This window comes from Bubalus bubalis, chromosome 2, assembly GCF_019923935.1.
Source record: "Bubalus bubalis isolate 160015118507 breed Murrah chromosome 2, NDDB_SH_1, whole genome shotgun sequence".
Lineage (NCBI taxonomy): Eukaryota > Metazoa > Chordata > Mammalia > Artiodactyla > Bovidae > Bubalus > Bubalus bubalis.
Window position 1 is genome coordinate 113,736,770 of NC_059158.1, and position 17,661 is coordinate 113,754,430.

The 17,661-nt window shown below is 35.6% G+C and overlaps 1 protein-coding gene across 1 annotated transcript in view; it reads left to right on the forward strand.

The window, feature by feature from the left end:
- The window catches only part of MCM6 (minichromosome maintenance complex component 6), a 34,719-nt gene extending 18,737 nt beyond the window's left edge, over positions 1-15,982 (forward strand). The window contains exons 12-17 of the mRNA XM_006049144.4: positions 1,024-1,152; positions 2,891-3,052; positions 10,542-10,677; positions 11,162-11,317; positions 12,055-12,194; positions 15,241-15,982. Of these exons, the coding sequence (XP_006049206.1) occupies positions 1,024-1,152; positions 2,891-3,052; positions 10,542-10,677; positions 11,162-11,317; positions 12,055-12,194; positions 15,241-15,357 (840 nt within the window). The 3' untranslated portion in view covers positions 15,358-15,982. The remainder of the gene's footprint in view (positions 1-1,023; positions 1,153-2,890; positions 3,053-10,541; positions 10,678-11,161; positions 11,318-12,054; positions 12,195-15,240) is intronic.
- Positions 15,983-17,661: the final 1,679 nt, after the last annotated feature.

Here is a 17,661-nt window from a genome sequence, read left to right on the forward strand (position 1 = left end):
AGAACTGCAAAATGACCTTAGAAGGTAATATTGTACTGTACTTGTAATTACTGAGCATGGAGAGTCTACATTACATTAGGCAGAATACATAACTCTTGCTTACAGTAAAGTTTTAAATTTATCTAAATAAAATTTGCCTTCCATTAATGTGAATGTTAGAGGGTTTTCATGTTTTATCTTTGGGTTTGGTTCTTTTCCTTCACAAATCTATATAAAATGTTTAACCCAGTCCCCACCCTCCATTGTTGGGCATTGACTGATTTTCATATATTTATGTCTCTACATAATTTATTTACTTTTAACTTTTTAATTAGAAATAATTTCAAACTTACAGAAAAGTTGCAGGAAATACAATAATGAATATAGTACCCATATACCCTTTATTCAGTTCACATAGGTTTTTGCCCTATTTGCTTTACCATTTGCTCTGTGTATCTCTACATTTTTTTCTATACCATTTGAGAGTAAATTGCATATTTTTAGTATGATTTTATTCAATGTTAGTAACAGTTTTATGATGATTATCCTCATATATTCATAAGTGGCAGCATGATATCTTGGCTAGGAGGACATATTCTGAAGCTAGACTCTGCAAATCCTTGCTCAGTTACTAACTGTGATGTTGGACAAATTACTTAATTTTTTCAGGCCTCAATTTACTTATCTGTAAAATGGGGTAATGTTATCTACCTAATAAGGTTTTTGTGAGGAACAACACTTAAGGCAATAGAGCCTGGCGTTTACTGAGGGCACTAGACCTCTTACTTCTGTCAGATTAGGTAAGTCAGTTAATTTCTTCAGGAATAGTCTTAATTAGAGTAAGGCACAGCTATACACTGAAGCGTTTGATTTTGGATGAAACTGGTATTAAACTTTGCTCAGAAACTTGAACCCATTAATACATCTTATGGTGGCATATTAAAGCTTGAGGTTATCATGCAACAAATAATTTCTTAATGCCTGGGATAGTCTGGAGTGGATGTTGTTATAACTGATAAAAGTGATTTTCTTGTTTGGAATTAGGTTACAGATTATGCTATTGCCAGGCGAATAGTAGACTTGCATTCAAGAATTGAGGATTCCATTGATCGTGTGTATTCCCTTGATGAGATCAGGAGGTATCTTCTTTTTGCAAGACAGTTTAAACCCAAGGTAACCTGCCCTTTTGTACTGTATTCAGGCATGATGAGTATGTGGCATTTAAACAGATGCGTTACTTGGAAATTAACTGAACCTGATTTGAGGATTTTTTATGGCTGGTTGATTGGCTTGATCTGGGGGTTTGCTTGGGCTTTTTTGGGAGGGTGGGATAACAGTTTATTTCTTCAGCAAAAACGTCTTGAGAAAAAGTGTTTTAAAAGTCTGAAAAATTCCATTTCTTCTACTAATTAGGTGCTAATAAAAAGGTTTTTATGAGTGAAGAGTTTTGAATACCCAAACAAACTAGATTTTATTTCAATCATTATTCCTAAGAATCTTAAAATTGTGTATGCTTAAATCAATAGTCTATAGATGCTCTTGAATCTTTCTCTGAGGAAAAACTTGGATTCCTCTAGTTCATTGTAATGAACATAAATAACTAACTTTACAGTAATTGATGTAGATCTTTGGATTAAACCTGCACTGGATTCAGGGTGCTCACTTGGACGTGTATTTTTGTTTGTTTGTTATTATTTTTTTAATTTATTTATTTCAATTGGAGGCTAATTACTACAATATTGTAGTGGTTTTTGCCATACATTGACATGAATCAGTGCTGAGTATACATGTGAGCCTCATCCTGAACCCCTCTCCCACCTACATTAAAAAACTCCATAATGCATATGTTGTTTGGCATTTTCCTAAAATAGAATATAGAAAAAATTTTCATTTGATTCTTGTTGAAATGTCTACACTGTTTCTGGCTTGACTTTTGGGAATTATGCTTAGATTTTAATCATCTATCACCTTCACTTGATAATCCATAATATCAGAATTGAGTCTCACTGTCCCAAGGAAAGGGTAGAATATCACTTTTGTTTGCAGAAGCATTTGTTCTCCATGACTAACCTGGTTCCTCTATAACTTTGGCTTGCTTCCTTAATACTTAGTTCCTTGCTCTGAAAAACTGAGTATGCTTTAGTTTGCTTTACTTTGTTGTTATTATTGAACAAATGATAAGGTTTACTGAAATAGCTGATATGTATATCCCAAGTGGATACCTGAAATCACAGATAGTACCAAACCCTATATATACTATGGTTTTTCCTATAAGTTATTAGCACAGTAAGAGAATATCTGAATTGCCAGCATCACTACTCCTGCACTTGGGAAGCGTTAGTAAGTAAAAAAGGGTTACTTGAGCATAAACACTGTGTTGCCATAACAGTTGATCTGACAACTGAGTTTGCTACTAACTGACTAATAATAAGCAAGTGCCATATACACTTTGGATACTCTGGATAAAGGGATGATTCACATCTTGGGTGAGACATTGGACAACTACTAAGATTTCATGACACTACTCAGAACAGCACACAATTTAAAACTTATTAATTGTTTCTGTCTGAAATTTTCTATTTAGTATTTTTAGACTACAGTTGACCATAGGTAACTGAAACAATAGAATGTGGAGAAGCCACAGAGTGGCTTGAAATACATATTGAAATACTATTGAAATACTAACTCTACTGTCTTCCTATTCGTAAAATTAGTGCATGGAATTCATAGTCCTCCTTCGTATTAGTTTCTTTTGAAAGGTATTTCAGGACTAATTTCTTGTCATTGGTTTCAAAGTCTTGACCCTCTCAGTTCCCCCAGAGTATCTCTATCTGGGAACCTTTTAACCTTCATGTTTAATGTAGCTTCCATTAAGTAGAAATGCTCTGACTTCATCATTGTTCTGAAACAGATTTCTAAAGAGTCAGAGGACTTCATTGTGGAACAGTATAAACGCCTCCGCCAGAGGGATGGTTCTGGAGTAACCAAGTCTTCATGGAGGATTACAGTGCGACAGCTTGAGAGCATGATCCGTCTCTCTGAAGCGATGGCTCGGATGCACTGCTGTGATGAGGTATCAAAATCACTTTAACGTAATGGGAAAGAGAAATTGATATTTGGCTTTAAGTGTGTTTTTATCTTTGGTATAGAACATACTAGCATTCACTGCTGATTTATTTTTATATAACTGTTGAGTTCTCATAGAATACATGACTCCTGACCCTGGGGGCTTTCCCTTAAAGAAGGTTGCTGTCAAGCATTTATTGAATGTAGTAGTTAGATTAATGAGATAATCATGACATAGATTATAGAGTACAAACAGAGATGAGTTCAAGATTAGTGCCATTCGTTCAAGAAAAATTTAAACCTTACAATGTTTAATCCTTACCATTTAAACCTTAACAGTATGCTAGGCTTCTGGGCATCAGATACAAATGTGATAATGTTGCCCCCAGTCACCTAAGAAAGGAATTTACCTCCTTAGTTTCGTATAATGTGTGGATATTAAATTGTTCTTTGAGCCCTGGGTTTTACAGGTACATGTCAGTGGGTATTTAGGGAGTAAATGGGGAGCAGTATGGAAGGATATTCACACCCTTATCTCTGCTTCATGAAAACCAGCCCTGCTTTATATAACTTTATATTTTTAAACAGTGTAAGATTTGTTTGAGGAAAGAGTTTGGCTATTTTTCTTAAAATAGTATGATTGAGGTGTAATTCACAGAAGAGACTGTACAGCTCTGACTTTTTACATACACCCTTGTGGCTACCCAGCTCAGAATATAGATTTACAACATCTTAGGAAGTTCACTTATACCCTTCCCCAGAAGTAAGCACTGTAGTGACTTCATTCACATTTTTGTCCCATAGATTTCATTTCTCAGGTGTGTTTGTTTAATTTTTCAAGTTCTCTGCTGTAGCGCTTTACTGTTTACAAAATACTTTGATACTGTCTTGTTGTTCTTTGAGTCTTCAGACATTTAATGGACGTCTTTATAGGTTAAGAGATGAATAAAAGAGCCCCTGTTTTCCATTGCTGATAATTTGGTGGGAGAAGACATATGTTTAATTAAATATGTGAAATATGAGAGAGGTTATTATGATAGAGTGTCATCAGCAGAGAGTATAGAGATCAATAAATTCTTTCCTAAGTAAGGTGGAGGGTTTGGGGAGATGCCAACATTTGAACTGGATCACTGAAGGGCATATGGAATTTTGATATGCATTTTTAGAGTGAAAGGAGGAAAGTTTAGCAAGAATGTAGTGGAATCTGCAGAGAAAGAATAGGTCATGGTGGAGGGGAATTCTTAAAAACTATGCTGACATTTGTACCATTTTTTTTTTTCCCATTGTGATGTTTCCTAAAATGAGTGTCATAGAACTGATGAGTCTTGGAGAATTTGTTAGATTTTTCTTCCCTTTTTTTTTTTTTTTTTTTTGGTTGGTTTTTTAGTAGGGAGAAAATTCACATGATATGAAAATAAATATGCATATATACACAAATATATTTCCTGAGTAAAATTGAGTGTTTTGCATATATTTAAAAGCCATTTCTACTTCCTTTTATTTTATGATCCTATTCTTTGTTTATTTTTACTTTATTATACAGGCCTCCCCTAGTCTAAGATTATAAAAGAATTCTCTCAGGATTTCCTCAAGCACTTAGATGGTTTCATTGTTTGTATTTAAATCATTTGAGCATTTGGTATTTATTCTGCTATAGGATGTAAGCTATGAATCAGTTGATTCTTTTTGAGCTAGTTTCCTAGTTCCAACACCACTTACTGAACAATCTATCTTTTCCACACTGGTTTGGTATGCTTTTATTTTATATTAAATTCTTGTGCCTATTAAAGTCTCCTGAATTTTTTTCTGTTCCTTTGGTCTTTCAACCGTCTTTTGCATTGGTGCCACAATATTTTACTCATAGGGGCTTTATATTTTAAATGTACGGCTAGTTCCACTGCATTGGTGGTGTTCTTTTTTGGCTGTTGTGAACTTAATGACCATAGGTGTTGTTTGTTTTTTTTTTTTTTAATTACTGATATTTACTAAGAGGAAAGCATCCTAGGAACTTGTTTGAAAAACTTGGGAATTTCCCCTTCTCTGCCCCTCCTTTGCCCTCCCCGCCATTGGCTATCTGTTTTACATATGGTCATATAAGTTTCCTTGTCACTCTTTCCATGCATCTCACCCTCTCCTTCCTCCCCTGCCCTCCATGTCCATTAGTCTCTGTTCTCTATGCCTGTGTCTCCATTGCTGCACTGCAATAACTTTCTCAGTACCATCTTTCTAGATTCCATATATATGCTTTAGTATAGGAGGTTTATCTTTCTCTTTCTGTGTAATAGGCTCTAGGTTCATCTATCTCATTAGAACTGACTCAAATGCTTTCCTTTTTATGTCTGAGTTATGTTCCGTTGTATATATGGAATACACAGCTTCTTTAAAACCTGGGAACTTTTGAAGAAAGCACTAACCATTCTGTCTCTAGACTGCTATTCTCACCTACAGATTCTGGACTTGAGCTGCAGTATGTCCAGGCTCCAGCCACCTCTGCTCACTTCAGACTGGGCCCTACAATCCTAATTGGCAAGAACCAATTCTTTAATACCTATCCTGTTGCTCCTGTTTGTCCTGAATTCAGTGGTTTTTGTATACTGACAAACTCCTTGGTTTGTCTGAAGGCAAGGGGAGAGTCTGTCAGCAATCAAGGACCTCTCAGTTCAGTCCTGAAATGGGTTTTTCCTCGTTACATGGCTTGTTCCTATACTTGTGCTACTAAATGTATGAAGCTATGTAATTATACCACCCCCTAGATTTTTTCTAACTGTTGAATATATCATGTAGTAAGGAAATGCATTATACCCTTAAAGCTGTCTATTCATTTATCTTTGTTTAAAAAATCTGAACATAGGGCCAGCATATACTTGAGCTCAGTGTTTGATACTCAGTTTTTAGTATTTTTATACTAAAATAAAAATAGTATACTACCAAATTATAGATATTGAGAGCATGTTACATTTGTTAATAAGAAGAACTGACATCTCAGTGATGATTTTTCCTAAGAAAACAGGATAGCAATTAGAATCTAGTTTATGCCACTAAAAATTGCAGCTGTTTAAAACAGAAACAATTATTTTTTTTGCTCATGCTTCATATTCATTTATGTTAGCCAGAGGCTTTCTTCTCCACATTGCTCAGAAATTCAGGCTGACATAAGTCTCTTTGTTGACATACACTGCCATGATCATAGAAGATAGAAGAAAAGGTGAATCATACACCGCTTCTTAACCTATCTAGAAATGACATGGCACTGCCACTCAAATTTCATTGGTTAGAGGAATTAACATAGCCATGCCTAAGTTCAAGTGGTTAAAGAAGTGCTTTCCTATCAAGTGGCTAGAATGAGAAAAGCAAACATTTGTGAACAGTTCTGATGATTCATTCATTATCTTTCCACTTAAGTCTTGTGTTGTTTCATTTAATGGCTTTTAAAGTTTTCTTCCTATGATTTTTGCATGATTCTTATTGAATTTATTTCTTGATATTTTGGTTTTTTTCTTGGTATTGAAGGTAGACTTTTTTCCATTTTATATTTTGACTGGTGGTTGCTTGTATATATCAACTATTGGTTTCTGTATGCTAGTTTTATACTAATGAAACCTTTAGTTTCTTTTTCATTCAAGTCTATTGATTTTTCCAGATTTTCATTCTTTTTTCAAACGATAAATGGTTCTAGTCTTACTGAAAAAGTAAACTTAATCTTTTCCCATAGTCTCTACTAATTTACTTTTGCTTTTGCCATTGCAATATAATGTCTAATAATTATGAAATTGGACATTTTTTTCTTGTTCTTAGTTGGCTCTGTGGCTGAGATATGTTTTTATCAATAAGAACTATATGTTTATTATTCATATCTTGAATATTGCTATCAGAAAGATTGTTTTGGTTTTTGCCTAGTATCTTTTTAGTGTTGTGTGTCTGCTTAGTCATTCAATCCAACTCTTTGCAACCCCATGAACTGTCACCCACCAGGCTCCTCTGTCCATGGGGATGCTCCAGGTAAGAATACTGGAGTGGGTTGCCATGTCCTCCTCCAGGGGATCTTCCCAACCCAGGGATCGAAGTCAGGTTCCCCACATTGCAGGTGGATTCTTTACTGTCTGAGCCACCAGGAAAGCCCTTTAGTGTATATGAGTTAATCATGATTTTTTTTCTCCTGGATCTATTAAAATGAAAATAAATTGACTAATATCAAGGCTTCCTGGAATAAATTCCACTCTTTTAATGCATTTGGCATTTGCTTGCTGTTATTTAGAATTTTTAAACAGTACTCACAAAAAACCATGGTTGTTATTTCATTTAAATTATTGGAAAATTTCCCCATTTTTCCTCTATCCTAGAATGGTTTTCCGTTGTATTAAAATGATCTGCTTGGGAATGCCCTGGCAGTCCAGTGGCTAGGATGCCGCTGCACCTCCACTGCAGGGGGCACAGGTTCAGTCCCTGGTCAGGCAGCTAAGGTCCTGCATGCTGTGTGATAACCACCATAAATAAAGTGAAATAAAAATCTGCTTTTACATATATGAATTCTCAAGTAAAACTCTTGAGCCTGGTATATAAATTTTCTTGTTTAGATTTTCTCTCTCTTCTTAGGTCGGTTTTGGGTGAGCTATATTTTCCTGAAAAAAGTATCCATTTCTAAGAGTTTGCAGAGTTTAGTAATAACCAGTTAGAATGTATTTTTTTGGTTGCTTGTTTTAATACTACGTTGTGATTAGACAATTTCTCATTTAGTTTCTAGGATGCTTTCTGTGTAGCCCAGTGTCCTTGTTTGTTTTCTTTTGGGCTGGTGGGTCTTGCTTTCTCTAGTTGCAGCAGGTGGGGGCTACTCCTCATTGTGGTGCACAGGCTTCTCATTGCTGTGCTTCTCCTGTTGCGGAACACAGGCTCCTTGCACGTGGGCTTCAGTAGTTGTGGCATGTGGGTTTAGTTGCCCTACAGCATGTGGAATCTTCCCAGACCAGTGATTGAACCCATGTCCCCTGCATTGGCAGGCCAATTCTTGACCACCAGTGAAGTCCCCAGTGCCAGTTTTCATAAATGTTCCATGAGCACGTTGAAGGAAGGCCTAGTTCCCTGTTTGCGTGCTTACCTGTGTGCTCAGTTGAATTCAACTCTGCGACCTTGCGGATGCCAGACTCCACGGTCCATGGAATTTTCCAGGCAGGAAATACTGAAGTGGGTTGCCATTTCCTACTCCAGGGGATCTTACATCTGTGAAGGGGGAAGTTAACTTATTATATTACATAGGCCTTCTGTTTTTTTTGTGGGGTTTGTGGTCTACCATATCTTCTCTCAAGTGCAGGTTTAAAGTGTGTTATGAATACTTTTTATTTCTCTACCAGTAATATAGTTTTGTCTCTTTGTATTTATCCTTTTACCTCCTATAGTTTCAGCTTTACTAATATTGTTCTCTTAACTGATACATATCTTTTCATTTTGATGTGTACCATCTAACTTTCTTGGTCTCATTTATACTTTTTGGCCTGAACTCTACCTTGCTTTCTTTTTCTGATATTCCTTTGCATAACTTTTTATTATTTTTAGTCATTTCTGAGTAAGTTAAGTGTGTATACACACACACATAGCATAGAGTTAGGTTTTATTTTGTGATCCATACTAATATTATTTTAATGTATGTTAAACCCATTTACATTTATTGATATGAGAGAGAGGGTTTTTATTTGTTTTCTTTTTATAGTTGAAATGATTTTTCATTATGTGGTAACTTTGCTTTTGCTTGTATGTGCAGTTCTGAGATTCAGAAAGTTTACATTTTATTTTAGTGGTTACTTTTGTTATTATAATTTTATATTATATTCTCTATTCTCTATTGGTTCCCTACCAGGAAGAGTGTTAAAACTAGTGTGTTTCATCTTCCTTTTTCTTCCCTTCCCTCTCAACGGCATGATTTTAGTAAATTTTACAGCTTTCCTTTGCATAGTCAAATGTAGTTATCCATCACTTGATTTATCATCTTTTGACTTTCATTTGTTACGGGTGGGATGCAGTCAGCAAATTCACTTTGGATCTCCCTTTATGTAAACCCTTTGTCTTCAGGTCATACCATATACATTGTATTCTGTCACTCTTAATTCCCATGCTTGTTTTTTAAGTCATAGTGTTTTTAGATAAATATATGCGTAGCTCATTGAAGATAAATTTGTTATGATTTCCTAATTTATCTCTTGGCTGATTGAAATTTGGTCCTTTTTCAAGGGTTTGGTGGAAGAGATGAGTTCATGGGACTAATTTTCCCTGAGTGTTATGTGCAACAGGGTTATTTGTAGTCTTTACCTGAATGACAGATTGGCTTGATCTACAATCTATGTCTCATACTTTATTTTCATACGAATTTTTCTACTGTATCCTGACATTAGTTGTTCCTTTGGGGAAATCTGAGGCCAGCCCTTGATTATTAATTTCTCCCCCATAAGTAACTGGATATTTTTCTCTTTGTAAACTATTCTTTATTTTTATAGACCAGTAAGTTTACTAGGATATGTCTTGATATTGACTGCTCTAAAATGACTTAAAAGTTTCCTTGCAGGCAGTAGTGTATTAAAAAAAAAAAAAAAAAAAAGGTGCTCTGCTGGATTTATCTGTTTTTATGGGGCTCAGCTAGTTAGGAAGGGAGTATATTTAGAGAGTGTTGGTTATTTATATAAGGGCTTAAAACAATGCCCCCTGCCCCCAAAATAGACTTGTAATTTTTCTTCTAAGTAAACTTTTTTGTTGAGGCAAAACATAAGTACAGAGAGTGCACAAATCACAAGTGTACAGTTCAGTTAGCTTTCAGTGAAATACCTGTGTAATCTACACCCAGATCAGGAAGTCGAACATTCCTTGTTAGCATTTCCAAGAGCTACCCTTTGAGCTTTTCCTTTACAGTCTCTGCTACCTGCTTCTCTGAGGATAACCTTTTTCTTTTCTTTATTGCTGTATATACTCTAACCATACTTTTCCTGATAGTTGTTTTCAATCTTTTCCCCCCTCCCAGTTGTGGTTAAAAACACATAACTGTCAGTAAGTGTGTCATAGTGATTGGCTCATTCTTCTATTAAAATGGACATTTGAATAGTCTCCAGTTTGGGTCTTATGACATGTACATGTCTTTTAGTTCATCTGATGTATATATGTGTACATTTCTGTTCAGTGTATACCTGCGAGTGGAGTTATTGAATTATTGGGTCATAGATTGTATGCATACACAATTTAGTAAAGACTGAAATGGGTTTCCCACAATGGTTGTAATGGTTTATATTCCCAAGAGCGGTGAATAAAAGCAGTGTATATCCTCAACACTCAATATTGCTGGTCCTTTTAGCCATTCTGGTAAATTTATGGTTCGCCATAAATATCTCATATTTTCATGTTGTGTGAGAGGGAGAGTGTGAGAAAACAAAAATGTCACTGAAGTTTCATATGGAGAAAATCTGTTTGCTATATCAAAAAGACTGGCTTACTGGTTTACCTCATCATCTTGATTGGTTTAGGTTCAGCCTAAACATGTGAAGGAAGCTTTCAGATTACTGAATAAATCAATCATCCGTGTGGAAACACCTGATGTCAATCTTGATCAAGAAGAAGATGCCCAGATGGAGGTTGATGAGGGCCCAGATGGCATCAATGGTGAGGTGTCTGTTCATGACTGTTCTAGAGTTAGGGGCCAAAATGTTCTCTAAGATATCATAATAAAAGTACACTTACTGATGGTTATGAAGTCTGTGTAGCAAAAAGGGGAAAAATAGATAATGAATTTTATTAACTGTTTATAAGTTAAAATATAATCAAGTAGTTGATATAAAATATATAAGCTTGAAAGACTTGAGAGAAAATACACCAAAATGGAGATAGTGGACTTAATATTGCAAATGCATGATCATGAAATCTTTTCTATCTCCCATTCTTCCCATTTCTTCCAAATGGGCTTTTGTCTTCACTAGTAACATTTATAAAATTGCTTCTAATTTATTCGTACAGTTACTGAATACTGGGTATAATTATATGGTTGTTTTAAAATTAGTATTAAAATATGAATAGTATATTTATAAAAGCACCTGGTAGGGGGGTATTGGCACAGGAAGAAGATTCAAACAGTTAATATTTCACTTAGGTCATGCTGATAGCCCTGCTCCTGCGAGTGGAATTAACGGCCACAGTGAAGACATGAACCAAGATTCTGTTCCAAAAGCCTCCTTGAGGCTGGGCTTCTCCGAATACTGCCGAATCTCTAACCTTATTGTGCTTCACCTCAGAAAGATGGAAGAAGGTGAGGCCATACCTAGTGCTGCTCTTATGCTGAATCATTTACATAAGCTGAATTCACATAAACTGCTGTGGTTTGCTAAAGATTGTGTTGTTTTGTCAGAAGAGATGATAAATTTTTAAGACAAGCTCACTTTGGCAAACAAAATCTGAGGGAATGTCAGCATATCTACCAACCTGGATGTTTTCCCCACAAGTTCATTGTCAAGAGGTTTATGACTCATTTTTATTAATGTCCTTGGCCTATTCTAATATTTGTTAAGCCAAATTTGGGATCTGATAATATATAAGGAAGCACTTAACAAATTTTTTGTAGATGTAAAATCTTCCTTCTTTACAATGGCTTTGTTTTAAATGGATGGAATCCTTCATTCCCAATTTATGCATTCAGTTGGTGTTTACAAACATTGTCTGGGTGGTGAAGCATAAGAAAGTGAAGGAAACACCTTCATACTTTGAAATCATAATAGCTTTAAGAAACTTGTTTCTTATCATCTTTTTTTTTTTTTAATTTTTCTTTTCAGGATAAAGTAAGGATACTTTAATTGAAGTAATATGGAAGGTTATTTCAGGCTTAAGGTGGAACATTGCAAACCTTATTTTAGCAAATATGTTTTCTGACAGATTGGTTATCTAATCTATACATTATTTTGTTTGTTGTGTATGCAGACTCCAAGAATTGGCAAAACAGCTTGCTACCCAGATAATTTAATCCTTTTTAAATAAATTTTTTTGTTGCAGAAGAGGATGAGTCGGCATTAAAGAGGAGTGAACTTGTTAACTGGTACTTGAAGGAAATTGAATCAGAAATAGATTCTGAAGAGGAACTGATAAATAAAAAGAGAATCATTGAGAAAGTCATTTATCGACTCACCCACTATGTACGTATATAATTAAGTTTGCTGGGGTATTATTGAGGGAAGGTTTTCATGTTTCATATCTTTGTAGGTTCCTTAGATGTTCATTTATTTTGAGTCCTGAGAGTCTAGTCAGAATTAAAAATTATTTAAGAGACTTACTAATTAACTGACTTATTTCTTCTGCCAAAATAAGCAGAATTTATGTTAAAGCTGGGAAAGTGAATTTAGGGTCTTACTATTTGAGTGTTTTTAACCTTTGTTTTTTACTCTACCATAAACCTTCAAGCGGCCTGACCACTATCATCTAAATTCTGCATTTTATCCTTCCTCCTGTTCTTATCTCCCCCTGTTACCCAGTTTACTGTCTGTCCCATATATTTTTTTCTTATACTTGCCAATTCATTCATTCTCCTTTTATAATACTTGCTTGGCAAAACTCCAACTTTGGTTAAAACTAGTTTGTTTACTCTACCTATATCTAAGAAGTTAAAGGTATCTGAAGAAAAGCATACAATCATATACTCACTCTTACTTTACATTAATGACCACAGATCTCAAATGGACAGTTCTTAACTTCTGTCTTATCTACTTCACAGTAGCACTGACCTCACAGTAGCAGTTCCCGCTGCCATTACTTTTCCCTCATCTGTTCATTCTCCTGCTTCTTAAAGGACCATTACATACATACCATCTCTGCTCCAATCAGTTGGCTATTTTCAGTATTCAACCTGTCGGCACCATCTGTCACAGTTGATCACTCCTAGAAATACTTGGTTTGCTTGGCTTCTGAGTCACATATTCTCCTGGGTCTTCTCACTGTTATTTCCTCCTCTTCTCTCCTCTCTCACTCTCTTTTTTTTTTTTTTTTTTTAATTTTGAGCTGTGTGATTCTGTTTTATTTTCTCTTTTGGCCACATAACATGGCATGTGGGATCTTAGTTTCCCAGCCAGGGATCGAACTTGTGCCCCCTGCAGTGTAAGCACTGAGTCTAAAGCACTGGACCACCAGGGAAGTCCCTCCTTTTTTATTTTCCTGACTCTTTCTCTTGTCTCTTTTTAAATGAAGTACTATACGTAGTCCTCAAACCTCTTTTTCTATTTATATTCATTGCCTAAGTGAACTCATTTGGTTCCATGAATTGAGAACCATTTGTGATGACTCCCATATTTATATCTCCAGCTCTCACCTGTCCTCTAAATTCCTAATGTATATAGCTAGCTACTTACTCACAAATTAATAGGCATCTCACACTCAATGTGTTCAAAACAGTTACTTCCCTGTAGTTTCACTTACTAAGTTACTTTAGGCCAGACATCTTAGAGTTAACTTTGATTCCTATCCCCTCACCACTTTGTTTTATCAGCAGATCTCATGAGTCCTGCCTTCAGTATTCTCTGTTTTCTCTTCGCCACCATCACAGCTACCCAAGCCACCATGCCTGGAGTTCCACAGGTGCCTCCTAACTGTCCACCCTTGCAGTGCCTCTCTGCCCATCAGCCAAACAGATCTTTTAACAAATGAAATTGTTTTAGTGCCCTGCCTTCCTTCCATCATGTTTAAAATAAGATCAGTCTCTGTACCACGGCCCGTAGAACTTGCTACACAAGCAGGCCCCTGCCCACCTCATTGTCCTCATTTCATAGCTTCTTTCCTTTCCAATTCTTCACAGTGACACTGGCCTTTTGACTGTTCCTTAGACACACCAAGTATGAAGGCTTTTACACTTGCCCTTTGTTTCTTTCCCCATATTCCCTCCTCCATTCTAATGTCTGCTCAAATGTTGCCTTCTCAAAGTAGTGCTTCTTGCTTAATCTGTTGAAATAGCAGACTTCCTCCTTGCTATCACCCCCTAACCCTGCTTGTTTCTTCAAGTGTTTATCACTGCCTGGCAGTATAGTCTTTGTTTAGGTGTTTAATATTGTGCAGCCACCATGAGGGCAGGGACTTTATTTTGTCAATCCCCTGTATCTGCAGTGGTGCCTAGCTCAGAAAGGGTTCAGATACTTGTTAAATGATTGGGTTTTTCTGTTCAAATGGCAGAGATTGCATTTAACTTCACAGTGCTCACTTTATAAATATTAAAGTTGTCACACATCAGAGTTTATCATCTGATAAACTGTTTCCCTGTAGAACTAGATGAGTCTGTGATTACAGGTGGGGGGATTTTAAGAACTATTCCATTCAAAATTTAATAAATAATATGTATAAAGATAGAGCTGAAGTGGGGTGGTGGTGTGCTCAGAGTTGTCTGTCTAGTGGACAATATGTTTGCATCAGGCCAGCCCTTCCCTTCCTAGTGGCCCTGGAATCAGTGTTAAGATAAAAATAATTCATGCAAAAAATCCACATTGGGACACATTGTAAAACTAACTGATCTAAATTGGGCTTACGTTTTTAAGTTTGATTCACCTCCTGAGCCAATTTGGTACAAAAGACTAAGGAACTTGTACTGTGCTGGTCAAGTGTGCTTTCTATGAAGATGTGTTTGTACATAGAGTACTTGAAAGTGTCTAATCCATCTTAGTGGTATTAGTTAGTGCTCATACTGTTGGAGTTTTCCATCTTAGGATCAAATCACTATTTCCCCGAGTTCCTCTGTATGGGCCTTAGGTAGGAGTCCTTGTTTGTGGACATATTAGACTGACTTACAATATCATGGCTTCAAATCTGTCATCAAGTTTATTAAGCCACATGGCATGTTCTATTTTTTTTTTTTACTAGTTAATAGATCAAAGTGAAAATTTTTATGTTAATTAGATTCTACTTCTAACTGAATTATGAATGGGTGGTATATGAAAGAGTTCAGTGGCCAGTAATTAAAAATTAACATAATATTAAGTATTAAACACTTTGAATGATAAATAGAATGGTAAACATATTTATCAGGATTTATACAATTACATGATCATAAAATCATGTTTTTTGAAGTTATTTTTAAGTACATGATGTGATATGCTAGGGAACCTGGTTAAAATCAGACATTTAGAAGGAGGGTCAAGTCTTGTGTATCTTATCATTCTTAATAATATTGCTAAAGAACTGAGGACAACCATTTGTATTTCATAGGATCATGTTCTAATTGAGCTCACCCAAGCTGGATTGAAAGGCTCCACAGAAGGAAGTGAGAGCTATGAAGAAGATCCCTACTTAGTAGTTAACCCTAACTACTTGCTTGAAGATTGAGCTATTGAAAGAAACTGGAGAAACTATGGCCCTCCACCTTGGGCCTGGAGTCTGGATGGAGTTCTGCTAGCCAGAGAAATGCTTCTGGGAGCGATGATTCAGGAAGATTTACTTTGAGGAACAAGAACCAAGTTGATTGTCCTATCCTATATTGTCACATTCCTTTTATACCAACACAGGTTTTATCCCTTTGTTTAGTGTGCTTCTTGTCTAAAAAAAGTTGGATTGCAATAATGTGTGGTTTCTATAACTAAGACCTTGTGTTTTCATGTGTAGAAAAAGGTCTGCTGCTTATATGTTATGTGATATCATATTGGAGAAATAACTTTTTTCAAGTATCAATTACTGCTTTTTTTCGCCAGAAAAAACTTTTTCAGCAGTTGTCTATTAGATTTATTTCTAGTCTACTCAAATTATTGCTTCCATTTATTCAAGAATATAGAAAAAGGATGGAAATATGACATTATGGTAAACATTTACACATAACTTCCTCTGAGGAGAGTCCTTATTAGAATTTGATAGTATGAAAGCTAAGAGGCCTTGGAGATGACATTTAAAAGTTAAATCAAGTTCTATTTGTTTTTTTAAGAGAGTTTATGAAAATAAAAAGTTTATTATACTTTTATACTACTCTTTAATAACTTTTAAAATTTCTATGTTCTAAGAGTAAGGTCTCAGAATTATTTTCTGGCTGCTTTTTTAAGGGAACTGTATCATTTTCTATATTATAGCCATCCTTAAATTTTTTCAAGGAAAATTATTGCTGTTTACAATACTAATAGTCTCTGAGGCTTTAGCTTTGATCAGTATGTTCATGATGTACTTGTTCCTATTGTTGCAGCTTTTGGCAACAGATGGAAAATGTCATTTTTCTATAATATACAACCACCCTTAAATTTTACAGCATTTTTCTAGGAAAAGAATTACTGCAGTTTATATTAACAGTCTCTGAGGCTTAGCTTTGATCATAGGTTCATGGTGTAGAAGTTACTGTTGTTGCAGCTTTTGACAATCTGTGGGGCTAGTCAGGGAATGTTTATACATGTTACTCAAGTTCTCTAATAGAAACTTCACTCACCACTAAAGGTAAGGGAGATTGGAAACAGAGAAGTTGCACAGTTAGCAGATATAGGGTATAAACTTGTGTGAAAACTATGTTACTAATGGGGGTAGGCAAGCCTTTTGAGACAAGAAACTTCAGTGTACAGGATCTCAGACTTATTGTTGAGCAGGAGCTGCTTGAGTAAGGCAATGGACTAAGACAGAAGGTTCCAGTAATAGGTGATAGGAAGAACAACTAGTAAAAACTTAGAAAACCGCAAGAAAGAGTTCCTTCCCTGCACTAGTTCCCAACTTGATAAAGAAGATGGGGTAAGGCGTTTCTGAATAGAGAAACAGCCTGACAGGAATTTAAATTTCAGTTTGATCAAAGGAAAGTGTGGCGGCCAGGAAAGATGAGTTCCTTAATGGTGAATCTGTCTTCTCCCCCAATTTTGCTATTAGTGAAAGTGGGGACTCTAAAGCAAAGTGAGACAGTTAATACAACTAAAGTAAGTTTTTATACATCTGAGTAAGTGTGCTTACATTTTCACACCCCCCCTCTATCTACATGTTACTTGTCAGAGAAGTGAAGTGGCTAATGGGTGATGGATTATGTATAAGATCTTTATGAAGAAAATTAGACAAGTATTAGTAAGTGGATAGATGTAAATTGTTTCTGAAAAGGACATCTTGAATATTGTAAATTGTCAACCATAAATTTAATCTAATTTCAACCAAATCCCAACAGATGTCCATCAGATAGGAAATGACTGCATAAATTATGATAACAGCCATGCTCTCTGCATTATACAAAACAGGCACAGACCATTCTGTGCAAAAGCAACAGATTACAGAGTCCTCTTAAGCATAAATGGAACATTTTTCAGGATAGATCATATGTTAGGCCACAAAACAAGTCTTACTAAGTTAAAGATGACTGAAATAGGCATCTTTTCTGACAATATAAAACAAAACTACAGGCAGAAACCTCAAGTTTTCACAAATAGGTAGGAATTAAGCAACATCCTACTTAACCAATGAGTCAAAGAAATCAAAAGAGAAATTTAAAAATGAAACACGAAAATGGAAAAATTACATAGCAAAACTTGATGGGAGGCAGCAAAAGCAATCCAAGAGGGAGGTTCATAGGGATAAATGCCTTTATCAAGAAACAAAGATCTCAGCCTAACTATATCTTGGGTGGGGTGGGAAATAGAGCCCAAAGTTGGTAGGAAAGAGCAATAAAACTAAGCTGTTTTTTTT